Here is a 27,414-nt window from a genome sequence, read left to right on the forward strand (position 1 = left end):
GATTATTACACAGTTACTATAACTACAGCCAATCACATTAGAGAACAATTCTCAAGCCATATGCTGCTCATCTTAATACTACTACTAATAATAATAAAAACTGTCTAGTAGATCATCAATCATCTGGTTAATGATCATGAAACCGTTAATGACCAGTGTTTGAAGTTGTTTGCTCCTAGGGAAAGCATGAAATATTTGCATTCATAGGCTTATTTGTAATTGAGAAATGCTGTGAGACTGGCAGAAACACAAGTAACTGAGAGGAGGAGCTGCAGAGAGAGATTAAGCAGATTAAAGCAGGATTGATGAAACAGCGTCTTTCCAAGAAAGAGAGAAACTAACAATCAGACCTAAAACGAGAGAGAAGTTTCATGCTGCTGATGATGATTTGACAGTGAGGAAGACCGAAGTACAGGTGGACAACAGGAGAGGACAGACCTGTTGAGGGAAGATGAATGACATAGACAGGTGCTGAGAGGAGGATTAACACTAAAGCTCCGTGCAGAAAACAGGAGACGCACATACAGGTATGCCACTGAGAAAATGTACAGCTTATTTATTGTTTATGTAAGTGACATCCATGTCTTCCTTTCCATCTGCATCAGAATCACTGTACTTATTTGTCCAGATTAAAATTATTTTTTGTATTATTAAAGGAAGTTGCAAAAAAAATTGTCAATCTGAAGCTTGTGTCCATGCACATGTTTGCTTTCACTGGTTCATAGAAGTGGTCCTGCTGTTTGACTACATTTATAAAAGTACTTGGAGAAGAATTTTAAACCAGTTTAAATGCTTTCATTTTTCACCATATGCATTTATAAATGCTAACTAAAATGCTAAATGCTATATTGAATTATTTACAATATTCTTATATGATGATCTGGTGATTATATATATATATATATATATATATATATATATATATATATATATATATATATATATATATATATATATATAGCTAGTTATACACTGTATATGTTCGAAAGAATAGCATTTGCCAGTGAAACCTTTTGCAAGATTATAATTATTTACTGGCACTTTTGCTCACTTTTGAAGAAAGAACAAAAGAAGAAAAGAAGACAAAAGAAAGGTTGTTTTTAAATACAACGTCATCATTTAAAATTTACTTTAAACTTTAGTTTTGGCCGTTGTCAAATCATCCTGCATAACATTACTTTAAATAGGAATTCATCTTTCACAAATCTTTTTATATTGGAAGTAAGTGGGTTATCTAATTCCTTTTTTTGTAATAATTGCATGTTAAATGTAATATCAATATAAAGTTAGTGCAGATAGAATTTAATTTAACTTCCTTTTTTTTTAATTTGGAATGTTTCTTTGTTGTTTCTCAGACACAGGCTAAGAGAAGTCACACAAAAATATAATGAAAAGTGTCCCGTTGCCAGAATCCCTTTCCTCAAAAAGACAGTGATTAAGCTGGGTCTGGTAGTACTCATAATGTCACTGGCAGTGGATGAGACAGCTGGGGACCTCCCGGTGAGGGACGTGGGCTTGAGATCAGGGCTGATAACTGTGCTCACAGGTGTGTATTTAGCTGTGTGTTTAAGTTGAAAAATCATTTGCTTTTTTATTTATGGTTTATTTAAATGAGTGGAACTGTTTTATTTTAGATACAGATCAAGACACCAGAAACTGGAGAAGACCACCACAGGTGCTCAAAATAAAGGGTAAGTTACTTGTGCTATTTAGCCTATAATTTATACAAAGTCACATATTTCCCATTTGTTTTAAAATAATAATAATCAGGCCTAGTTGCTTTCCTGTAAAGATGCTTTGTAAAAAGTGCTATACAAATAAACCTGGATTGGATGGTTGGACAAAAGTGTGAATGTTGCCAAACCATGCTATTTTACTTTTCATAGCTCTGTAGTTTCCTGGGTTATGGAAGAGCAATCTTTGCGCAAAGACTGTAAAGAGTCCCCTAGGTTGTTTTTAAAGTTTCTCCGTCTTTTTACAGATCGGCAGCGACTGTTCAAAGTTTCACGCGAGCATCTGGAGGAGCAATGTCTCCATTTACAAGAGGAGAACACACTTCTCAAACAACATAGCCGCACACAAGAGCAAAAACTACGCAGGTACACAAACACTACCTGACAGGATACACCAAAAGGTCTCCAAAACATCATTGCAATGTAAAACTGTTTTTTTTTTTTCAGGTTATCAACAAAACTACTTCGATTAAAGCAAGGCCCTCCATCTGCAGGAAGGGATGGAGAGCTGGAGGACACTATTGAAGAGCTAGAGGCTCGTGTAGCGACTCTAGAGAGTCAGAAGGGGGCGCTGCAAAACAAACTCAGTTTAGCCAAGCAACACATTTTAGACCTTGGCATCAGGACACACAACAGACCACGAACAGGTGAGGAGTCACTGGTCATTTTGCTGTATTGCTTTAGACATACAGTACGATAATACAGTGGTAAGGGGTGTTTGGTGTTGTATTCCAGATTCAGCATCTACTCTCTCTTTCTCTGTCTCAGGGCGAGTTGTGGATGGGGAAGGAGGGGTCAGAAGAGCTGCCCAAACTGCTCCTGCCCGCTATGGCATCAGTTCATTGGATGACCCCAGAGGGGAGATAGACAGATTGTAAGTTGACCTGTGGGTATGTGTGTATGTCTTTACAACACACAACATATATAACGTATAAATAGGTCATGAATGTTTATGATATGATATGAATGGGACGGCGCTATTTATGCCATCTACAATTATGGGATTCTATGTGAGTTACAAACTGCAGGATATAGGTAATACTTTATTTCGATAGTCTACTTTAAACATTCTGCAAAGAAGTAAGCAACTACATGTTAACTAACAGTCATTAGAGTATTACTAGACTGCTTAATATCTTCTCACACTTTATTTTGAGGGGTCCACCACATAAAACTTACTGACTATCAGAAACTTTGCAAGTATATCTCAACTTATTCTACTAACCCTAAACCTACCCTAACAGTCTACTCTGAGAGTTAGTAGACATGTAGTTGCAAATTAATGCGGTTTAGTTGACATGTAGTTACAAAGTTAATTACAGTTAGAAGAATGTCTGAAGTGAACTATCAAAATAAAGTGAACCAGTCGTAACCTGAGTAATAGCGATGGTCAGTACACAAAAATATTGTCCTCAATCTTTCTGTCTCTTTCTTCTATGTATATGCAGACTTGCATTACTCAGGTTTGTTGAATGTTTTTTGTGTTTACGTTCTTTGCAGTGCTGCAAAACACAGTATAGTGCCATGCTTCATATACATGCAACTCAGCACACAAAGAAAAAATTAAGTAGGAAAGAAAGGCCCTCAATGTAACTGAAAGTGTTTATCTCTACATTAAAAAACATTTGTATTCCCAATCTTATGGCAGAATTAATAGTAACTTCTGCCATGTAGATCTGGTTTCACCCCAAAACTCCTATTTTTGCCTACAATTTACTTAATTTATGCACATATTTCTGATGAACCATATGCATTTGATAGGGCACTGCTGCCATGTCATTAATAATCAAATTACATTATTGTTGCTAATGCAGTGTATTACCTTGCTTGTGCTTTATTGTATATATCTGGCTTTTACATCCATGTTTTTAATATTCCAGTTTGGTTTTTTTTCCTCTCAGCAGATCTACCATTATAGAAAATCAGCAAGGGAGGGTAGCAGAGCTGGAGCTGTCTGCTCAGTCTCTTAGAGAAACACTCAGAGACAAAGAGAAAGAAATTGAAGGTATTGTGAAAGACTTGCGCAAACAACAAGCAGATGGACACAGGTAAGATACAATTTGTAATACTACCTAGTTTATTATTTAGTAATATATTAACATTAGCCTGATTAATCACATTTAGTGTTCATTCTCATCCAGTCACTATTCAAATTCAGTCAACAACACAGCATGCGTGTCACAATTGCATTCTTCTTTACAGACTCATTATAAAAGATAACATAGATGTAATAAGATTGCAGAAGCAGCTTTCTGAAAAGAGCACCTCCCTTCTGGTCCTTCAGGAAAAGTTTGCAGCTCTTCAGGAGGTGAGCCATAAGACCAAAACTGAGTACAAACTGTGAAAAATATTATCAGTTAAATGATAGTTCATTTACTATTGCTTGAGTCTGCTTTGGGCTTGACTGAAAAAATAATGCACCAGGATAGTAATGAGAACACTGAACTGTACTAAGTCGCCATTTGTGCCCAAAATGGTTCCCAAAATGGTTGGGAGTGCACAATGTAGTGCAGTCGCTGTAGCTGCTGTCACATTATCATAGTGTACATGGGTCTTTTTAATTAAAATCATTGATGTAATGTCTTTCAAATAATATTTCTGCATTTAAAAAAATGGTAGTGCTTTGTTTTATGGTTAGTTGCTTATTAACATGCACACTACTATAATATTAGTCATTTATTAGTGCTATTTTAGAACATATTAATAGTTAACAAGTGTCTCTCTCTTTTTGTGCTCTAAGGCTTATGAAAACCAGCTGGAGGAGGTAAGTTTAACCTGAAAATGATAATTTCCCAAATTTTACAATTTTGACTTTTCAACTTTCCTCTTTCTTACAAGGTCTTAGAATAATATTTAATAAATTGAGTTCTATTGTATATATTTTTGTTTCATATGTGCAAATATACTATAGGGGCAAAGGTCTTTAAAAGAGAGCCAAGGAGCACTGCTGGGGAAGGTGGAGGAGCTGAGTGAGCTGTTGAAACAGGAAAAGCAGAGAGTCCTGACACTTGAGGGCCAGCTTAATGCTTCCACACTTTCACTGCAAGCTCTGGAGGAGGTACTGTTCAAGTTGCACTTTTGCTCTTTTGTTTTAAGTTTTTGTGTTTAAAGTCTTTTACTAACTTTTGTTTTTTAGCTTCAGGAGAGGGTTTCAGACCTGGAGGGGGAGAGGAACCTCCTGAAGAATAGCTATGATTCACTTCTGGAGAGGTGAGTGTGTCATAGGAGGTAGGCAGGTGCATTGATGTGGGGGCGCAACCAGACACAGTTTAATGGACAGCGGGACAGTGATTCCTTAATGTTAGTGGTTATTTCCATCAAACAAAGTAATGGCACCAGTCGTCTCACTAGCTGAAGATTTCTCAATAAATCAAATAAAATGTAGTTTATCATAGTTTATGACTGTGCAAAAACCTGAAAACATAAACTTTTGTTTCAGGTTGCTATGCTCAAACACAAACTATAACTGTAGAATAAAAGATAATGGTGATATTACAAGGGGAAATATACCCAAAAGTCAAAAAGTCATATTTCCTTACATTTTCTGATAATAAAGCATACATGTAAATTGGATCTAGTGTTAAAAACTGTGCAAGCAGAGAAGCTTTTATCACAGTCTTTTTATTTATTTAATGAAGAAAATATAATACGGTCGTGGAAGTTTATAATCAATGATCATCATAAGAACAAGTCTGATCCAATGCTTACATTTTTTAAGATTACAGTTTTGATCTGTATATATTTATCTTCTGTAAGATCAATTTCGTCACAGGTTCCTTGCATTCAGACTGTGATTGTATCTTTTTGGCCCCCAAACCATCCCAACCATTAAAAAGGTCTTCAATTTTTGTATGTTTAATTTCACTGGTTTCCTCCAAAGCACTATGTCTGTTCAGCACCATCAAGAAGGACAACATGAGAAAAACGATAAAACCAGTGAACAATTTAAAGAAGAGAGTTGGAGAGAGAATGTACGAAGGCTTGAAGAAAGACTCGAGGAAGAAAGGAAAGAAAAGAAAATGCTGGAGCAGGCGATGGAGCAGATGAGACAAGCGAACGATCAGTTTCAGAAGGAGAAGGAGCGAGATAGAGGTTAGACCCATGCACTGCCAGATTTTTGACTTGAATCATCACTTCCATACCACATCTCAGCCTATTCTGAAAGTGGTAATTTTACCAGTACACAATATGTAATATTGTGCACACAGAAACTCCTGCACGTTCTATAGTCAACATGTCATATTGGATTACCAATATGCTAAATATATTAAATGGTCTAGTTCTTTAGCGTCATTTTTTCAGTAAATTAAATATGTCTTTCAGATATGGTTATGTTCCTCAGAGAAAAACATGACTGCTTGGAGCGAGAAGTCCTGCAGCACAGACAGGAAGTAACATCTTTGCAAGAAAAACTGGACTCTGTTACAAAAGTAAAATTTGCCGTATTGGGCTAAAATTTACTTCTCAAACTGAACTTGGGCTACACATTCAATTAATTAAAATTTGTATATACAGTAATGTCCATATTCTGTTTTTTGTCATCTATCAGGAGTTTGATATGAGTGTGGAAGATCTGAGTGAAACTCTGCTGCAGATTAAGGTAAGATGCATAGTTTTAAAAGTTGCATTTTTAGATATTTTTAAACATTTAAGCAACTATATAATAGCAGTTTGCTTTGCTTGTTTCATTCCCTCTTTCTGTTTCTTTCTTTATTTGTGTGCTCTTTTCTTAGGCCTTTAGAATGCAGCGGGAGACTCAAAGCATGATGTGCTTCTTGAAAACAGACGAAAAGATAGAGGAAACATCAAGGGATTTGACTGCGGTGCAGGCCTCATATGCAGAAACCGTTTTAGAACTCCAGAAAACAAGGGACTTATTATTACTGCAGCATCGACTAAATGCTGACCTTCAGGTAAATTTGCAGCGACGATGCAGGATATTACAGCTGTTGAATATATTAACTCAGAATATTGTTCTTTTCATTACACATAAACCAAAACATCAACCATTACACCTACAGTATTTTCTTTTATAGAACGAGATGAAGACAGTTATGGAAAAATTTGAAAGAGAGAGGGAGGAGAACAGAAGGAGGGCAGGTGAAAAAGACAAATTGTTGAAAAGCAGAAGCCTTCAAATCAGCAATTTACAAGGTTAGAAGTTAATATATACGAGAGATCGGGGCTAGATGTCACAAGTGGTAATGAGGCTTGTTTTATATATATATATATGTATATTATGTATAGTCATTAACTTAAAAAAACTTTGAGAAATATATACAACACATAAGACATTGACAACTAGCCCCATTATCCCCTATCTGGAGTTATTAATGCATGTATGATGACATGACAATTTCAATTTAATCATTTCAGCTCAGCTCAAAGACATAGCGTACAGTCCTAGAAACTATAAGCAGACCATACCCCTGCAGTACACCTGGACAGGGCTGGAGCAAGATTCAGTCAACCCTGCTGCAGAAGGTGCCATAATCACACAACTACATGGAGGAGAATCTCTTCTGGAGATCCATTTAACAGGAGCTACCTTTACACCTCTGGGATTGAGACTCATGGGACAAGGCACAGGAGATCACCAAGGGGTTGCAACATTTTGCACCTATGGGTTCCTCGACTTTGAGACCCTCTCAACTTCATTGATATCAGGTGGACAACCAAATTACGGATTCACTTCTCATTATGCCCTCTCTGAGTTCGATCTTGAGAAACTCAGGGTTCAGGGGGGGTCCATCACTGTTGAACTGCATCAGGCGCTTGGAGGGGTACAATTTATGACCCGTGGGAGAGGGAGAATTTCTCTGATTGGGACTCTACAGCGCAGGGGTGAACGAATGAAAAACAGAACTAACATCACAGGTAATAAAAAACAAGGTCACATGAGCTTAGCAGTAAAATAGTTTTATATGCGTATATAGGTGTGTATTGGTTCAACATTCTTTTGAATTGCATAACTCTTCATTGCAATGATATTTCACATTTAATTTTTGAGATATTTTTTTCATTTATTCTGCAGGAGCTGAAGGGGAAGTTATAGGATTTCTTGAGTTTTGGGTGTGTTTACACCCTCAGGTGGAGCTCACAGAACCTCAAATGGAAAGAGCCGCAAGTAAAACAGCTGTAAGACACACCAGAGGTTCAGAATGGGCTCATGGGGAAGCAGAGGTAAATGCCCCCATTAAATGCCTAGAAAAGCCTAGAGAGCATAGTTCACCCTTCAATGAAATTCTAAAACCATTGTGAAAAAGAATTACATTTAATACTTTTGTAGTACTTATTTTCAGGCACTTAACATGAAAACATTTTAATGTATATTAAAAGCAGTAAGCTGATCCTTTTAATGATTTCTTTTACCCATTTAAATAGAACATTTTTATTTGTAATTTTGTAATTTCCTCTATTGTCTTTGAACTATGATTAACATGAACTGAGATGCATTTACAGGAAACTAAAGTATACTTTTAATGTGATTTCTGTTTAAGCTTTGTAATTACAATTTTAAATGTACATGCCCTTTACAGCTTTTTAAAATGTTGTGCATTTAAGTACAATTAAGTACACAAAAACAACTCTTTTCCACACAGTAAAACTATACACTGATTAGCATTAAAAAATTATGAAACAGAAAAACAGAAGCACTAATTCTAATAGTTCTAATAGTTTTCCTGTGCTTTATATAATTTTTGGAGGTCAATGGCCCTTGGTCTTTTTATGATTTTTACTGTATGAGAATAAGCAGTTTAGAGGTTAGAAACATTACCAGTTGTATTCCAGGAAGAAGGAAAGTCATACTGTTAACTACAACTTTTGCTTTAATAAACTCCTAATTACTATTAATTCACTTTTAGTGAGATAGTTTTTAAGTAAGGTATGAGTAGGATTAAGGGACATGGTTAAGAATATGGTTATGCAGAATATGGCATTGATATTAGCTGTATAAGTACTAATAAACAGCCAATATATAATAGACATGCTAATAAGCAGCTAATGAGAACTCGACCTAATCTAAGGTGTTACTGAATTTATTACCTCAATCTGATAAGCATGTATTTTGTGTGCGTTGCAGGAAATATATGATTATGGCATAGGGATACCCAATGAGCTTGAGGTGGTACTGGAGCGCTGTGTGGGCCTCAGTACCCGCTGGCCTGGACTACTCCCTGACGCATACTTAACATATCGCCTTTATGACCTACCACCTCATTCTACACCCATAATTCAATGCTGTGTGGATCCTGTCTTTGAGAACTCAGCAAGCTATCCATTGGCTGTAACCACAGATTTATTAGAATACCTGAATGTGGGCAGCCTTTGGGTGTATGTGTTTGATGACAGCGAACGTCAGACTCCTCCCACATATTTGGCAAAGACACCGATCCCTCTACGAGCCCTTGCAGCAGGCAGACCAATCAGAGGTAATCATTACGATCAGAGCCTGATGATTTTTAAAGAATAGTAATGGCTGCTGAAAACCCAGCTTTGTTATGACAGGAATAAAGTGTATTCTAACTAAATGTTTTTAATAATATTAATAATTTACAACATTTCTGTTTTTACTGTATTGTTGATTAAATAAATGTAGCTTATATACAGTAAATGAGCATACAAAACTTCTTTCAAATATATATATATATATATATATATATATATATATATATATATATATATATATATATATATATATATATATATGTGTATATACATAACCATAGCCAAGAGAAACAAAGTCACAGAATGTTATTTACTTTTCCCTCTAAGAATCAAAACCCACAAGTTATAATTTAGAATCATACGCCATATTCAAAAAGACAAAGTTTAACTGTTGTGAGTAATGTTTATTTTGTTCCCTGCTGTCAGGTGATTATGTGCTTAGAGACCCTGCTGGCAGCCCAAGAGGAATAGTGAGGGCCAATCTCAGGTGGAAGTACCCTTTCCAGTCACCTGAGGCACCCTCAAGACAAGGAGAAGGAGTAGAGAAAGAGAGAAGGGTGCCCAGTGCTGAGATTTCACAGAGACCAATTGCAAAGCCCAGGGTGAGTGTCTGTGTCTTTAATTAATTAAGTCAATTAATATTACATGCCTATATAATATTAAATGTAAATGCAATTGTTAAATTAGCTAGCTTAAATTTGCAATATTACATTGCATCACCTGTTTCAGTAGCTTAATTGTAACAGTTTCAGCTAATTTGATAATGTTGTCATTTGCATTTCATAATATTGCATCTACCATTTTATTCACTGCATTTAATTGTGTATGATTAGTCATTTTCAGAAAGCAGATATGTGTTCAGTTTTACAGAATTCAGAAAAAAAAGTGACAAATGGAGCATACTCCTACAAATCAAATATATTAAAATTGCAATCTTTCAATTTACTTTCTGTCTCAGCTCCGGCCTCCACCAGACCATAGAGCCAAGACTACTGACATTCACCCATCCCCAACCACGAGAAGCCCTCAAAAAGGCTCATTCACACCCCTTCCTTCGCCATCCATTCAGGTCACTGAACCCACGTCTTATCATCAGAAATCTCAGTCTAATTTGACTCAACCTTCAAGGTCAGGTAGACGGAGGCAACACCGCACTGCAGTGTTGCACGTTCAGGACAAACTGAAACACACAATGTCCCCTTATCTGAGTCCTGCCATGTCTATTAAATCACATGAGTCCAACCGAGTTATGGACTTCAGACCATCGGTCTCAGTGCCAAGCACCCCTTGCAGCCAAAGGAGCCACCGAAGTGACTCAACACAGGTAAGGAACTGAGAAGGAAATATTTAGTTTCAGCATTTAAATCAGTCAGTTTAAAAGGACCTTCAAAATGTTTTCTTCTGAAGCTAATTAAAACGGAGGAGGAACAGGAATATGAATATCAGGAAGAAGAAACTGAAGACAGAAGTGAGTTTTTTCCCCCATAAGTCGCTTATTCATTACACAAATGACAAAACTGCCTGTTCAAGCTTCTTTTTACTTCTTATTTCAAAAATAGCTCAAAGTGAGATAGATGCCCTTCAGTCTGATGAATCAAGAGATTCAAATGGAAGTGATGTCATCATAATTCCCCATCTACCAAAACCACATAAAAAGGTGATGATCATACACAGTTGACTAACAGACAACAGACACGTTACATAAAGTAGAATGTCAACAATAAAAAAAGCCTCAGGTTTCTCAATAAATGATTAAAGCTTTATGTGATCTTTTTCCAGAAGCTGCCTGTTTAAAATACTTAGAGGCAGGGGATATAACTAATATATATACCATGATATACGTAATTTTCAACAAAAATCATTACCTAAAGTAGCTTTCAACCACAGTATGGTATGACATAATGTTACAGTGATTGTGCCTGAAATAAAAAATGTTAAAATAAAAAGAAAGTCATACCATGTATTTATCAACACTGCCACTTAAATTATTGGTAACTAACTGTGGAAAAACTCACATTTGACTCTTTTACAACCAATCTTATGTTGAATGATGCTTTTTGAGAATTGCTCGCTTAGTTCAAAATTAATTATCTAAATCCATTTATTTGGTGTATGATTGAGCATCGGACCTTTTTCATCTGCAACATCCAACCTTATTTTCATTATTACTTTTTCAGAATCGCTTGCTCTCACAAAAAAATTGTCACTGGTGTATGTACTAGGCAATCTTATAAATATAACGCAGTTGGATTTAAATCACTTTTATTGTCATCATATTTGGTGAAGCACCAATGTATTATAGACATAACACTGATGTTTTGAAGCGTTTTTATGGTGAAAAACACTTAAATAAATAAGTGTGGAAGCACAGGGTCCTGCTGTTTTTAACAAGTGTCACTACTCAAAAGAATGGATAGACCTTACATAATGTGTGTCATTAAGCCAGTTATTAGCAGTAAAATCATCCAGCTGGCAATCATGCACTTGCAAAGAGTATATTTCCGGTCTTAAATGCAAAGAATTAGTTCTGTATTATAAAATCAAACATTTGTCTTTGTTTCTCACAGGGAGACAGATTCATAGTGGAAATCCTGTCACTTTGTCTTAACCCTTCGTCCAGTGTTGCACTTGACCAATCAGTGAATCAGGTATATGTGGAGTACCGCCTTCTTGGTATTCCCATGGAGACAACAGAAACGCCCATGTCCCTACGTAAACCTACAGACGGAGAGGAAATACACTACAACTTCACACGAGGTAACATCTCAAAAAATTAAACTTTTTAGATTCATCCACATTGGCACAAATTATCTTTTAAGTACTTTATAAAAAAAAGCTATTCATATGTTCAAAGTACTCAAAGATCATAAAATCAACATATTAACTTAGTATTAAATAAAATAAAAAAATAACCGTAATACCGCAATTCATGTTCTCTAACACATTGTCATCGTTAGTTATCCATGTGGACAGCATGGAAGCAGCTCCTCTGAGACATTACCTCTACACCATGCTGGAAGGTACAGACCCCAACCAGGGAAGGTAAGAAGAGAGAAAACTGGTGTAAATGATACATACAACAATAATGAAAATTTCACAAGGCAATAAAATGAAGAATTCTTCCAATCATCTAGGTTAAAGTTCACAGTTGTCAGTGAGCCCATGAACGAACAAGAAGAGTGTGAAGATGTCGGCTATGCCTACTTGGATTTAAGAGAACTTCTTCTGACTGGAAATGATTTTATTGAAGAACAAATCAATGGTAAGATTTGGTCATCGTGATTTAAATATATTTGAAATAAATGCATGACTGCTTTTTTTATGTCTTTCAGTTGTCAGTGCGGATGAAGAGCAGGATGTGGTGGGAAAACTGAAAGTATCTGTAGAGGCTGCACAAGCTCTGACTGGAATCTATCAGGAATATCATCAGACTGTGAAAAGTGAGAGAGGAGAACCCAGAAACAGCACAGAGAACGAGGAGGAGGACGACGAAGAACAAGAAAGAAGAATACAAAAAAACAATGAGGTGCATGTCGTTGATTTCGAAGTTGATGAAGACAGTGATTTTTACTGAAAATCGACAGCCTGAAACTATACTCAAACCAGGTCTTTTAAAAAGCATTATAATTTCTTTTACTCTAAAGCACCACAAATTGTCTTGTGAGACATTATAATCTAATTCTTAACTCATTGAAACCTTTGACATTTTTATGTGGTGAAATTATACAACATGGAAGTGATTTCTAAATATTTTAATATAAAAGTCTCTTAACCACAGCCAGTAGAACTACCACAAAAATGCAGAAGCAAATCATTGTACCACAATAACTGAAAAAAAACATGATGGTTTGGTTTGGTTTCAGTGGTAGAGAACATGTTACTGGCACAAATATTGAATAATTATTGTTCTTCCATTCTCCCGTGCTGCAATCAGTGGAATGTTGCTTCATTTTGTCTGGATATTTTAAAAAAAGCACTGATAACTGGATATATGTGACCCCAGACCACAAAACCACTTGTAAGTTGCACAAGTAAATTTGCAGCAATAGCAAAAAATACATTGTAAGGGTCAAGGATTAGCATATTAAGTAAAGATTGTGTTCCATGCTACAAAAATTTTTTTTTAGCTCCCTCAGATTCCAGATTTTTAGTTTCAATTAAAAAAGAAAATTCCCTTATGATTGCTTTTGTGATCAAGGGTCACACATGTTTCTTGTGGATCTTGTGAATCATCTTAAATAATAAACAACTCTGATTGATTGTTCTGTTTTTCACTAGCACATGCACGTTTCAAGCTTTTAGGCATGCTCTGACCATCATGATTGTATCGAGTCCATGTGTTCAATAACCAAATAATATGATGTCATTTCCCGTATCTGTTGGTGACACCAAGAAACTTCCTCCTTTAAAGAGGAACATCAAACCAATGACACTGGTCAAGGCCATGCGGCTTTCATTATGTTCCACCGGCCTCTTCTGCATCCTTTTGAGGTTTTGATTGCCTGGGCATAATAAGATCGTTGTACATGCAACATGAAAGACAAATAAATGGACTATTATTTATACAATTATTTAAAATAATCAAAACATATTTTGGTAGCTATTTTATCTGGGACCTGCAGTAAATTATAGTAAAAAAAGGTTTGGAGTGATGTTTTATTGTTATACATTTTGGGGCCTAAAACATTTTAATTATCAACATCATTAAAACATTAAAAAATGATAAAATAATCTTCTACATGCATTCTGTCATATATATATATATATATATATATATATATATATATATATATATATATATATATATATATATATATATATATATATATACATAAGTAATTCTGAATATATAAATGTAAACCTGAATATATAGTTGTAATTCCAAATATATAAATATAAATGTAAATCTAAATATATAGTTTTAATTTTGAAAATATAAATTTAAACCTTAATATATAATTGTAATACTGAATATATTAATGTAAATCTAAATATATATATGAAAATGTAGAAGTAAATCTGAATATACAATTGTATGCAAAAGTTTGGGCACCCCTTGCGGAAAATGTGAAAAAAAAATTATTTTCTATGATTTTCTGTTTTTGTTTGTTTTGTGATGGTTGTATATGAGTCCCTTGTTTGTTCTGAACCACTAAACTGAGGACTGTTCATCCTCCATTTCCTGCAAATTCTTCAGCTTTCCAGAATCTTTTGCATATTTGAACCTTTTCTAACAGTGACTGTATTATTTGGAGATACATCTTTTCACACTGAGCACAGAACTATTAAAAAATGGTTCAAACATTCACTGATGCTTCAGAAGGAAGATGCATTAAGAGCATGAATATGCATGAATATGTTCAAAGTTTTCTTATTTTGTTGCAATATTTAATTTTTCCATATAGTACTGCCCTTCGGAAGCCACAGAAGATACTTGCATGTTTTTCAGAAAGAAAATTAAGCACAATTTACCTGTCAAATAAGACAGAAAGGCAGTAAGCTCTTTAAACAGTATGTTTCTCTAGTCAGATAGCAGTAATAGTAGTATAATTTTATATATAACAAAGCTATATTTGTACAGAAGATCAACAGCTAAGTCCTTTTAAAAGTATATTATTTTTTTGTTTTGATAACAAGCAAAATATGTTTTCTGAGTAATTCGGAAAACTTTGCGATTTTCTTCCAGCAGGTGTTTTAAGAAGGAGAAATTGAGGTTTCCCCTTTAACAACTGTAGACAAAGCAGCTCCAAGATCACAAAGCTGCCCTGTGCAGGATGAAATGAAAATGACCTTCAGAAATACAGAGATATAAAAAACACCCACGCCTCTGTTTGATTTTTAAATGTGCATTACGTGCTCATATTTATTCAACAAAGCCTTTTGGAAAATTGTGATATCGTGGCAGGTTGCCACAAATAAATAAATGGAAACACATCCCACAGCACAACAACCTGAGACCAACGTCATTACTCATTATTAGCTGCATTTGTGTTGTGCCGATTTTAGACTCCCTGCTAAGTTATTACTTCCCTCCTTGTAATCACTAAACCTAACCCATCGGCGGCGCATTAACCCGACCGATAAACAAACACAGACAGGAAGTTAAGTTCGAGCCAGGTGCGTGCGCCCGATGAAACTCTATTGTCTAAAAATAATCACTTACTATAAATCTACCACAGTGATTCAGGAAAAGACAAAAATACAGCCTGTAGGACGAGTTCACAATGTACCATAGACTGTAAAAAAGATGGACGACACGTCTCCGCTTCTTCTTCTTCATTGAGGTTTAACGGCGGCTTGCATCCATTTACCAATTACTATTTCTCCTCTCCTAGTCCCTCCCCATCTCCTCAATGTACCAACTTTATTTTGAATGGCATACAAATGTCTTCCTTTAGTCTCTGTCCCACTTATGTTGTCATTCTCTAACTGCTTCTTTACTAACAATATTCTTCCTATCAAATTTTGGCCTTGTTATATTTACTTAATGTTCCTTTTCTTAATTGTTTGTATAACTAATTTCACTATAGGAAATTGAAGCCAAATCATCTCAGTATTCATTTTTATTATATTATTATTATTATATATAATATATAATTATTTTTTATTTAAGAAATCTGATGAAAATATACTATCACTTTCACCACATCAAAATTCATTTTCTTGCCACCACAAGAAAGAAAAAAAGAAAGAAAAGAAAAATAGGAAATGTAAATAGGAAAAATAAATGACAGTGAGGGAGTATGAACACAACAAGGTAAGTTACATCAACTTAATTGGATTCAGTTGAGGTACATTTTTCATATAGTTCTAAAAACCTAACAATTTTTTATTTCTAGTCAAATAAGAATATTTGAGCAGTCAGTCAACCTCAGTCAGGAAATGTAAAAGCCTAGGTGTTTTTGTTTATGGATAAAAAATTTGTTGAACAAAATAAAAAAGTTAAAAATATATTCTTTAGACTTGTCAGTAGAGTCAGAGTAATAACAAATAATATCTAGCCAAAATTTCTCAACAAATAAATGTTTTAAGGTTTTATCTTCGTTGCCACAAAATGTGCATGTACTGGAAATATTAACATATTTGGAAATACAGGATATATTTCATGCAGCATTTTAAAGTGGACTTCTTTCATCTTCATAGGAAGTAAAGATTTATGAGCCAAAAACCGTTTTTTCTCCAATCTATATTATTAATTAAGGCAGCCCAGGTGAAGAATTATACATTCTCTCTTTTATTCATTGTTACATTTCTTATCATACATGCCAATATCGACCAGCAACAAAACCGACTACTGTATGTCTTAGTGTGTGAATAATATATGGCCCTTGACCAGATAAATTAAACCTTTTTTGGTAATAGCTTTAAAAACAGCATTGAATTCTGTGAAAGCGATAGGAAAGTCATGGACAGTCATGAAGCGTTCTTATGACAAGACATTACCAAAATTGTTAAATAAAGAATAATATAAACAAAGCCTCTATTAAACCAACTAGAAATCTTCTCAGCGTGGCCGCTGCCATCTTGTGTACATGACGTCATTTGGATCCAGAGTCTGCGCAGTAGAGATTAGTTTGGAGCCCGGGTCTGCGCAGCATTGCCATGAGGTGGATCCGGAGAATTAAACTCCTGCAGACAAACAACCACAACGACACGCCCCGTTTTTATAAATTACTAGCTAAAATAAAATGTATCACAAAAACGAACAATTAAATGCAAGTCAGCGTGAAAACAACTACCACAAATGACTAAAACCATATTTCAGAAAATTATACTGGAAGTGCATCTAATTTCTTTATTTTGACTCAAGTCCTGTTCGTTTACATGGAGAGGGAGGGGTTTAAAGAGCCAGCAGCTTCACTTTCCAGGACGTGTAAGACTCACTCGTGATGTACTCGTTCATTATATACAAAACAAGTTACATAGTGCTACTTTTACTCTAAATAGTGTTATTTTTTTTTTAAATAGCTGTTTTAATGATTGAATTGTAAAATGAACATTTCACCAGAGGTTCGGAAGTAACAAATTACAAATACTTCCGTTACAGTACTTGATTACATTTGTACTATATATATATATATATATATATATATATATATATATATATATATATATTATATATATATATATATATATATATATATAATTTTTTTTTGACAGGCACTTTTCAAACTGCTAGGGTGCTTTAGCCAATGTCAGACAGGTCTGACCAATCACAACTGCCAGATCAGCTGCGGGGGCGGACCCTTTAAACCGCGCTTCGCTTTGACTGTCATTAAACTCGGAAGATGAAGCAATGTAAGTTTGTAAAATACATGCACACAGTTCAAATGAATGATAACAATAGCCGTCTTTAACAGTGCAGGTAAACTAAATATACGAATGTTAACACTAACAATATTGAAATAAGAGTGCGTGCATTTTTACGTTAATCTGAATGATAGATCATCCACGATTTATCTATCAATCAGATGCATTTTAATTCACCTTTTGTGTGCATGCATGTGTAGAAAATGTCTGTGTTTGACCTGACGATTTACTCATATACAAAATGAGACATGAATATTACGGATCGCTGAACACCGTCTTGTGTATTTCATTCGTACGCAGAAAGTCCCAAACGTGTATGTAAAAGCATGCAGAACAAAGGCATAGTTAGCTAAAATTGGGTAATTTTTTAGGCAATTTCCAGCTAATAAATATAGTATGTGAATAATGCAGTTCTAATTGACATAATTATTTTGCCTTATGCGTTTGTTTGATAGGAAAATACTGAAAAATAGTATAAAATACAAATAATTGGTTATTGTCCAGCACTGTACTGTATATCACAGCCAAATAAAAGAAATAAAAAAATAAGCCTATTAATTGTGTAGCCCTCTCCGCTGTACGGCTCAGATAATGACTAGGGAAAGTTTAAATCAAATCAAAACAAAAAAAAATGTCTAGGCGAGAGTTACATCTAAATTACTCCGTGAATAGTGATTCACAAATTAACTATTGAATTAAACATTCAAATACCACTCGGGTCTCAGATATCAGTATGAAATGTCAGATGTATGATAAACTATAACCTGTATGACTTTTTTTAAACTTGCTTTTATTAAGTCACTTGAGTAAGCAAGTAATTCAATTCACACAGTTTCAACAATATTTCAAAACACAAAATAAAATATAAAAATAACCCAAAGTTCCTGTAAAACTCAATATTACCCAGCTGGGATTTTCAGTTCAACGTTGGCGCGCTAGTTGGAGCTCTTGTGATGAAACAAAACTGTAACACGTTACTCACGAATCCAGGGAACTAGATTTCACTCATGGAATAATAATCGCGGACCCTTGATGAACGATGAGATGAAACGCACAGCCTCCATGACGACATCCTCGATGACGCTTGCACGAATCCGATGAACTTCTCCGTCCTGGAACATGCCAAACGACCTCCACGAAGATCCTCCTCCACCTCGCGACCCTGACTCGACGATCTCTCAGTCTCCTGAAAAACGACTCTGTAGTCTTCTCTGGTCGAAGCAGAACTCACGCGAGGCTGGGGTGTATATGCGGCCTTCGCAAACTTTCTTCGGCGCTCTCTTTTGCAGCGAGCAGCGGCGCGATATGTGATGCGTCTTCAATTAATATATTTACAGAAACATTTCTAAACTTAGACCGTCACTGAAAATGTCTATTAATGAGATGAAATGAGCTTCTTTCGCGCACACACTTTTCGCACCACGTTGCTCTGACTCGCTCAACGGAAAAAAAAACCCGCGTAGCACGCACTACGTTCTTCTTTTTCCCCGCCCCTTGAACTTAAGGGGTCAAAGTCCTTCGTTCTCATAGGACGAGATAATATTAACAGAAAATACAACAAAATTAAAGTCCTTGTTTTAGTTCTTGGTATTAAATACTGTTTACACTTTTAGAGAAGTCTTAAAGGAACATATATAAAAAAAAACAAATCAGCATAAACCATTGTAACCAAACAAATTTCTCTTTTATCCCTCATTTTAAACAAACAATGCAAACATTTGTTTAGGGCTCTACATTCTCCCCTCACCAAGAATCGTTATGTCCTCATAACGAGGGAGAAAAAAAAACATTCTAATTTGTCACAGCGAGAAAACATGTATTAACCTCATAGCACCTTGTTGTACAATTTCAACTTAATGTCTTAATCTGTTACCTAGGCATAAACAGGTCTCTCTAGATATAAAAACAAAAGAAAAAAACTATATTCGAGTCAACCTACAAACAGCACTGACTTATTCAAACTACTGCCGTGGCCTTAAAGTAATTGCACAAGTACTCAACTTTCTGGAGGGCATATTCAACCTCAAAAGATGGTAGAACTGTATCTAACAGGGTTTACAGCTTTTACTTGAGCAAGGACTGGCTCAACCTTCGGCATACCAAGAGTATCATATGTGAATCTCTTAGTCACAGTTCTGGTTCTCTGAGACCTTCTAGCAGATTCAAGTACATCAGAGGTATTCTGATTTTCATTACTTGGATCTCCACTAACTAGATCTTGCACTGGACTGGTAACGTTATCACAAAGATCTGGTACTTGACTCACATCTTGTAAATCGTCAGTGTCATTGTTTAATAGAGGTCTTGAATCGGACTCTTCAGAGTTAAGAGTCTCATTTCTTGTATCCGAGTGTTCCACAATCTCTGTGACATTCTCTGAAACTACTGCATCCTTCTGAGAAGTTTCTGTTCTCAGTGTCCACTGACAATCTTCCGGTTCTGGAAACCATACTCCATACGTTTCATCCTCACTATCAGAACTCCCAGCATTCTGATCAGCTCTGACTTCTACTTCTCGTCTTCCAGCTGTATCCTGAACTTCCTGTTCTGGACTCTCACGCATTTCAACATTTTTCCTTCGTCTCAAAACCCTCCTTCTAGGCTGAGGGACACTGTGAGGAACTTCTTGTCTCAACTCTTGTCCAATAGGAAGAATGTGATTCCTATGCAGGATCTTGACCGGTCCAGTTCCACTTTCTGGCTTAAGTCGAAACACAGGCAAGTTAGGCATCTGACTTTGAACGACATAAGGCTCAGTACTCCATCTGTCTGCCAACTTATGCTTTCCTTGCAGTCCAAGATTTCTTATCAGCACTCTGTCTCCAGGTAGCAGTTGAGAGTAACGCAGTTTCTGATCATATCTCCTCTTGTTTCCTGCATTTTTCTTCTTAGCATTTTCTTCTGCCAGCCCATATGCATACTTCAATTCCTGCTGCATGGTTTTTACAAACCGCTGATAAGACTTTGTGGAAGTTCCATCACTTGACACACCAAAACTCAGGTCGATGGGGAGTCTGGCCTCCCTTCCATACATAAGGAAGTAAGGAGAATACCCTGTAGCTTCGTTCAGACTGCAGTTGTACACATGTACCAGATGTCCAATGTGACGGCTCCATTGCTGTTTCTGACTCGGATCCAGGGTCCCCAACATGTCCAGAAGTGTCCGGTTGAACCGTTCGGGCTGCGGATCACCCTGGGGGTGGTACGGCGTTGTCCGAGATTTCTCCACTCCTAACAGATCAAACAACTCATGGATGAGCTTGCTCTCGAAATCCCGACCCTGGTCCGAGTGCATTCGTCTAGGCAGACCATAATGAACAAAGTATTTTTCCCACAAAACCTTTGCAACTGTGGACGCCTTCTGGTCCTTAGTCGGGAATGCCTGTGCATATCGGGTGTAGTGGTCTGTGATGACAAGGACATTACAGATGTTCTTGGAATCCGGCTCAATGGAGAGAAAATCCATGCACACAAGATCCATTGGTCCGCTACTGTACAAATGTGACAAAGGTGCAGCTCTCTTTGGCAGAGTCTTCCGCTTTACGCATCTGGGACAGGTCTGGCAGTACCTTGTCACATCAACCTTCATTCGGGGCCAGTAAAATCTCTCTTTCACAAACCCATAGGTTTTGTCGAACCCTAAGTGACCAGAGTCATCATGAAGTGACTTTAAAACTACTGCATGGAACTTCTTTGGTAGACACAACTGTTTATGATGAGATCTGTCTGGGGCTTTAGTGCATCGAAACATCACCCCATTCTCCAGCACCAACTTGTCCCATTCTCTCCTGATCACTGCAAGATCCTGATGAATTTCTTTCTTAATTGTGGACAGATCTCCTCTTTCAAAGCTCTCCATATCCCCCAAGACACGGATCATCTTGCTGGGCAGAGGACAGGTCCACAGAACTCAACTTTGGAAGTCTGAAAGCATCCAGTGTAGTTAAGTTGCAATATGCTTTAGGGACTGACTTAGAGGATCCTCCTAGTGACGTTACAATCCTGCTGACACTTGCCAGGAAACTGGATGGGTCCTGAACTGGGAGCTTACACAACGTTCTCACTCCAGAGGATGGGATATTCACCCATTCCTGGTCCTTCACTGTCCCATGAGGACGACGCGACAAAGCGTCAGCATCAATGTTTTGTCTCCCAGGCCTGTACTTGAGACTAAAGTCGTATACTGAGAGGGCCGCTAACCACCTATGTCCGACAGCATCCAACTTTGCAGTTGTCAGAACATAAGTTAATGGGTTGTTGTCGGTCTGTACTTCAAATTTAGCTCCGTACAGGTAATCGTGTAGCTTGTCAACGACTGCCCACTTTAATGCCAAGAACTCCAGTTTGTGGACTGGGTAGTTCTTCTCAGAAGAAGCCAAACTTCTGCTGACAAATGCTACAGGTCGTAACCCCTCTCCTTGGTCCTGATACAAGACCCCACCCAACCCTTCACAGCAGGCATCAACATGTAGGACATACGGGAGCTGAGGATTTGCGAAGATCAACACAGGAGCCTGGGTAAGTCTCCCTTCAACTCCTTAAAAGCAGCTTCAAGCATCAGTCCATCTACTCCCAAATGGATCAGAGGCTTTATACAGTACTCGTTCTGGACTGAGTCCTGCTTTTATCTTCTTCAAACTCGCTGTAGTCAGACATCCTTGCAACAACTGATTAAGTGGGTAGGACACTTTTGAATAGTCTTTCACAAATCTTCTGTAGTATCCACAGAATCCCAAGTAAGAACGTAGTTCTGAAATGTTCTGTGGTCGAGGCCAGGACTGTACAGCATCAATCTTTGAGGGGTCAGTTGAGACACCATCTTGAGACACAATGTGTCCAACATAACTGACAGAGGTCTGACAGAAGGTGCACTTGTCCAAAGACAACTTCAAACCTTCACTCCGCAGGCGATCCAACACCTTAAGCAGCCGCTCTTCATGCTCCTCCAAGGTCCTTCCGAAAATGATGAGGTCATCCAGGTAAACTAATACCTCCAACAAATTCATGTCCCCAACTGTCCTTTCCATAACTCTTTGAAAAGTCGCTGGAGCTCCACAAATCCCTTGTGGCATTCTCTGAAACTGATAGAACCCCACTGGGCAGATGAATGCCGTCTTTTCTTGATCTGCTTCACTCAGAGGGATCTGATAATATCCACTTCTGAGATCCAACACACTGAACCACTTGCTCCCATTCAGGCAAGCCAATGCATCTTCAATGCGTGGAACAGTATATTGATCTGGGACAGTACGTCTATTTAACGTCCTGTAATCCACGCACATCCTGATCTGTCCATTCTTCTTCCGTACTACGACAATCGGAGAAGCATAGGGACTCCTTGACTCTGTGATAATCCCTGCCCCTTTCAACTTCTCCAAATGCTGCCTGACATCCTCCAAGTCAGCTGGCGGAAGACGTCGTGACCTTTCACGAAAAGGCTTATCCTCTGTCAGTCGAATGTGATGCTGGGTACTCCTTGAACATCCCACATCAAATTCATCACATGAAAAGACCTCCTTCCTCTCCAACATCTTTTCAATCAGCCGTTGTCTCCATTCCTCTGTCAAAGGAGAATCACCAAAATTAAATGAATTCTTGTTCAAGTTTGCCTGACCACTACTCTCGTTGGGCTTAGAGACCGTGAGGGACAATCTCAACAGGAAAAACATGAGCAATAGCCATTCCTCGTTTAATCGTCATGGGGCGAGAGGAGACATTTCTGATTGTAACTCCAATCCTTTTTGACTTGACAACGTCAGTAGACTGCACTTCCGGGGTTACTAGGAGTTCCTCAGGAAACCACGGTTCCTCTGGTTTATCCACTAACAAGGTCTTATTAGAAAGAACAGCAGGGTATTTTAGAATTCCATAAACCCTAGCATTCTTCCCGGAGACAGTTTCAGTGGCTTAGGGTGAAGATACCAGACAGTTCCTCTTCTGTCATCCTCGTCACACTTTTCCACTGCAATGACCCGCTCATAAGCATTTCGGATTTCAGGATGGACAGTTAAAGTATGAAGAAAATCATCTCCCACTTTATCTTTGCACGCTTCCACCAGCTTTTTCACTACAGATGTATTTGTTCCCACCAGAATGTTGACATCTCCTTTCATGACAGGGTCGGGACAAACCAACACAAGTGCATCGATGGATTCTGCTACTCCTGCCACAGATCCTGGAAACTCCAATCTTAAAGACAAACAGCCATCATAGGGGTACTGCTGCCTGCTTAGTCCCCATATCTCCAAATTCTCTATTGGTGTCAATGGCAGATGCTTTAAGTATTTCTCATAGAAAGATCTATACAGCAGAGTGACTTGTGATCCACTATCCAGCAAAGCCTTTGCATAGATTCCTTCCACCTGGATAGGAAGAACAGAGCTAGGTCCCACTAACCCGCTCGGAATACTTGCTGGCTCAACTTTGACTCTTTTGCACATTGTGGAACGTGTCTCTCCCGGAGCTTCAGGCCGTTCCTCTACTGAGCCCCGGAGAAGTTTCCGATGACTGTCTCATTCTGATGAGTCGCTGGTTTACTTTCCTGAGATTTTCTTCATTGTTACAATCACGCTTCAGATGCCCATCTTCCCCACATCTGTAACAGAAAACACCAGCTTTGATCACTGGTCTTATTGTTGTTTTACTCTCTGCAGTTGCAGATAGACTGTGCATAGCAGGACGATCATGGGTTACAGGTTCTTTTGCTGCAGCTGACAAGCATGACACTTCATTTTTCAACCCCCTAATCTCCCTTTTCAGCTTCTCTACTTCTGAGTCTGCAAGGTTAGTATTAGCAGATGACTCCTTCTTGGCGGAGGACACTACAGACACGGCTACTTTAGACTGTAATGAACTCCGGCTGTTCGCTATGTTTTCTTCTTCTCTCACTTCTTTCATTAATTCATTAAAAGAAGGAGGGGCACAAAGCTTATGGGTCATCCTCAGCCGCATAGCCACCAGATCACTTGACAGGGCACCTCTGACAATCTGCCGCGATTCGAAGATGATTCAGGGCAGAATATTCTATGCCTTTCTTCCTTAGCATACTGTGCAACATCCTGTCCAACCTCAGTATGTAGGCGGAGAGCTTTTCTCCCTCATTCTGGTAAGTGCTCCGAAACTTTAACATCAAATCGGCAGCATCCTCAGTAGTGCCAAATGTTGACTCTAGCACACTGAGATAATCACTGAAAGTAGCAGTTGGGTTTCCAGTCTTTTCAAATCTAACAATATCGGCTGCAGGACCTCTGAGACACTCTACAAGTCTCTGCTTCTTGATATTATCAGAACACTGCCATTCTTCCAGAATGTGGGTAGTCTGCTCTACCCAAACCTCATACTCATCTTCCCCAGGAGGAGTTGGTATGAATCCTGAGAAAGGACGCAGCCTTCTGTATCCCACTCTCTCCTCTGATGAAGCCACATGACACGTTTGGACAAGAGAGTTTATGGCATCAACTAATTTAGTGTTGAGGTCAGGTGCAGGGGAAACAACACTTGGGATGTCAGCTAATGATTTGCCCTCTTTTTGGAGGAAAGAGATCAATTTAGACTGGAACTCTTCCTCTCTCTGCTTAGGGGGTTCAGCTGCTACATGAACGACCTGCGTGTACCAGGGACCAACCTCAGGTCCTCCAATCTCTGTAGGAATAGATATATCGGAGATGCTACAAGCTATTTCAATCAAAATAAACTGATATTGCTTAGTTTCATCAGAGTGACGATCAAGCACTTTGCATTTCCCAATCCCCAGAACAGTATCCAGCACATCATAGACTACTCTGTCATCACAGTCTGTAGGCACCTTGCTTAAAATAAGAACTCTGTCCAACTCAACGCTTTTCTCTCTGCACCATGCAATAATCTCATTAACCTCCATTTTGTTCCTGTTGCACCAATGTTCAAAGTACGTGTTCAAAAAAAAAAAAAAATCTGTGTATAGCTGCTAAACAGTCTGAAATTTAATAATCTGAAATCTAACAATCTGAATAATCTGAAACGATCCCGGACGAGCCCCACAAATGTAGCCCTCTCCGCTGTACGGCTCAGATAATGACTAGGAAAGTTTAAATCAAATCAAAACAAAAAAAAATGTCTAGGCGAGAGTTACATCTAAATTACTCCGTGAATAGTGATTCACAAATTAACTATTGAATTAAACATTCAAATACCACTGGTCTCAGATATCAGTATGAAATGTCAGATGTATGATAAACTATAACCTGTATGACTTTTTTAAACTTGCTTTTATTAAGTCACTTGAGTAAGCAAGTAATTCAATTCACACAGTTTCAACAATATTTCAAAAAACACAAAATAAAATATAAAAATAACCCAAAGTTCCTGTAAAACTCAATATTACCCAGCTGGGATTTTCAGTTCAACGTTGGCGCGCTAGTTGGAGCTCTTGTGATGAAACAAAACTGTAACACGTTACTCACGAATCCAGGGAACTAGATTTCACTCATGGAATAATAATCGCGGACCCTTGATGAACGATGAGATGAAACGCACAGCCTCCATGACGACATCCTCGATGACGTTGCACGAATCCGATGAACTTCTCCGTCCTGGAACATGCCAAACGAACTCCACGACGATCCTCCTCCACCTCGCGACCCTGACTCGACGATCTCTCAGTCTCCTGAAAAACGACTCTGTAGTCTTCTCTGGTCGAAGCAGAACTCACGCGAGGCTGGGGTGTATATGCGGCCTTCGCAAACTTTCTTCGGCGCTCTCTTTTGCAGCGAGCAGCGGCGCGATATGTGATGCGTCTTCAATTAATATATTTACAGAAACATTTCTAAACTTAGACCGTCACTGAAAATGTCTATTAATGAGATGAAATGAGCTTCTTTCGCGCACACACACTTTTTCGCACCACGTTGCTCTGACTCGCTCAACGGAAAAAAAAACCCGCGTAGCACGCACTACGTTCTTCTTTTTCCCCGCCCCTTGAACTTAAGGGGTCAAAGTCCTTCGTTCTCATAGGACGAGATAATATTAACAGAAAATACAACAAAATTAAAGTCCTTGTTTTAGTTCTTGGTATTAAATACTGTTTACACTTTTAGAGAAGTCTTAAAGGAACATATATAAAAAAAAAAACAAATCAGCATAAACCATTGTAACCAAACAAATTTCTCTTTTATCCTCATTTTAAACAAACAATGCAAACATTTGTTTAGGGCTCTACAATTGTGATTTTTAAAATGATGGATACACCCCTGTGTGTGCAGTAGAGAAAACAGTTCACTTCTTGTGTGAATATTTGTATTTTATTTTATAACAATTAGATCTTAAGCATATTATTACAAAGCTGGAACAGATTTTGGATTCTAGGTCTAGGTCTAAGTCTAGGTATGGGTTAACATATTAAATAAGACGGTCTGTTTTTGTCCTACTGAAAATATGCCTGGAGTCCTCCTTTGTTATAACAAAGATTCCATGTCGCTTTTTATCAGTTTGTAATATATATATATATATATATATATATATATATATATATATATATATATACATATATATATAAAAGTCTATACTGTAATAAAAGCTGCGTTAATTAGCGTTGCATTGCAATTGTGTGCTTATATTCCACGTTTCATTACTCAAAGCATCGCTAGGTTCAGGTTATTCACCTAGAGTGATATCTGAGGCATTTGTCCACAATTCCCTGGCTCTTACTTGTGAAACAGACATTACTGTGTTTCTTAGAATTAGGGTTAAACCTGCTCCATAACGCTCACATAATCTCATTTTGGGTAAAAATTTTAAGATAATACTGAAGTAAGTTGTTCAGCTGCCTACTTTTTTTTTTTTACTCTTACTTGAGTTATATCATTTGTCAGTACTTGTAGCAATACTTTTACTTAAGTACAATTTCTTAATATTCTTTCCACCTCTGCATTTCAATGACTCCGCA

General features: G+C 37.5%; 2 protein-coding genes across 2 annotated transcripts; one reads left to right on the plus strand and one right to left on the minus strand.

The window, feature by feature from the left end:
* Positions 1-1,461: 1,461 nt before the first annotated feature.
* Positions 1,462-13,848, plus strand: rpgrip1 (RPGR interacting protein 1). The gene is made up of 27 exons (XM_043225883.1): positions 1,462-1,546; positions 1,635-1,691; positions 1,982-2,099; positions 2,181-2,380; positions 2,502-2,607; positions 3,182-3,196; positions 3,635-3,781; positions 3,936-4,041; positions 4,474-4,497; positions 4,645-4,791; positions 4,870-4,943; positions 5,614-5,825; positions 6,057-6,163; positions 6,283-6,333; positions 6,467-6,646; positions 6,770-6,887; positions 7,110-7,610; positions 7,768-7,916; positions 8,818-9,166; positions 9,609-9,784; positions 10,141-10,506; positions 10,590-10,650; positions 10,742-10,839; positions 11,750-11,939; positions 12,140-12,224; positions 12,317-12,444; positions 12,515-13,848. The coding sequence occupies exons 1-27, from the start codon at positions 1,462-1,464 to the stop codon at positions 12,754-12,756; spliced, it is 4,092 nt and encodes a 1,363-aa protein (XP_043081818.1). The 3' UTR covers positions 12,757-13,848.
* A 10,605-nt stretch (positions 13,849-24,453) lies between these two features.
* Positions 24,454-25,371, minus strand: LOC122330202 (paraneoplastic antigen Ma1 homolog). The gene has a single exon (XM_043227066.1). The coding sequence runs from the start codon at positions 25,369-25,371 to the stop codon at positions 24,454-24,456; it is 918 nt and encodes a 305-aa protein (XP_043083001.1).
* Between the last annotated feature and the right edge of the window lie 2,043 nt (positions 25,372-27,414).

The sequence above is a fragment of the Puntigrus tetrazona genome, chromosome 24 (assembly GCF_018831695.1).
Source record: "Puntigrus tetrazona isolate hp1 chromosome 24, ASM1883169v1, whole genome shotgun sequence".
Classification (NCBI taxonomy): Eukaryota; Metazoa; Chordata; class Actinopteri; order Cypriniformes; family Cyprinidae; genus Puntigrus; species Puntigrus tetrazona.

Coding starts and splice junctions, on each gene's coding strand:
- rpgrip1 (XM_043225883.1), top strand. CDS start 1,462: ATGTCACTGGCAGTGGATGAGACAGCTGGGGACCTCCCGGTGAGGGAC. Junction 5,826..6,056: donor GGAGAAGGAGCGAGATAGAG/GTTAGACCCATG, acceptor TATGTCTTTCAG/ATATGGTTATGTTCCTCAGA. Junction 9,785..10,140: donor GACCAATTGCAAAGCCCAGG/GTGAGTGTCTGT, acceptor TTTCTGTCTCAG/CTCCGGCCTCCACCAGACCA.
- LOC122330202 (XM_043227066.1), bottom strand. CDS start 25,371: ATGGAGGTTAATGAGATTATTGCATGGTGCAGAGAGAAAAGCGTTGAG.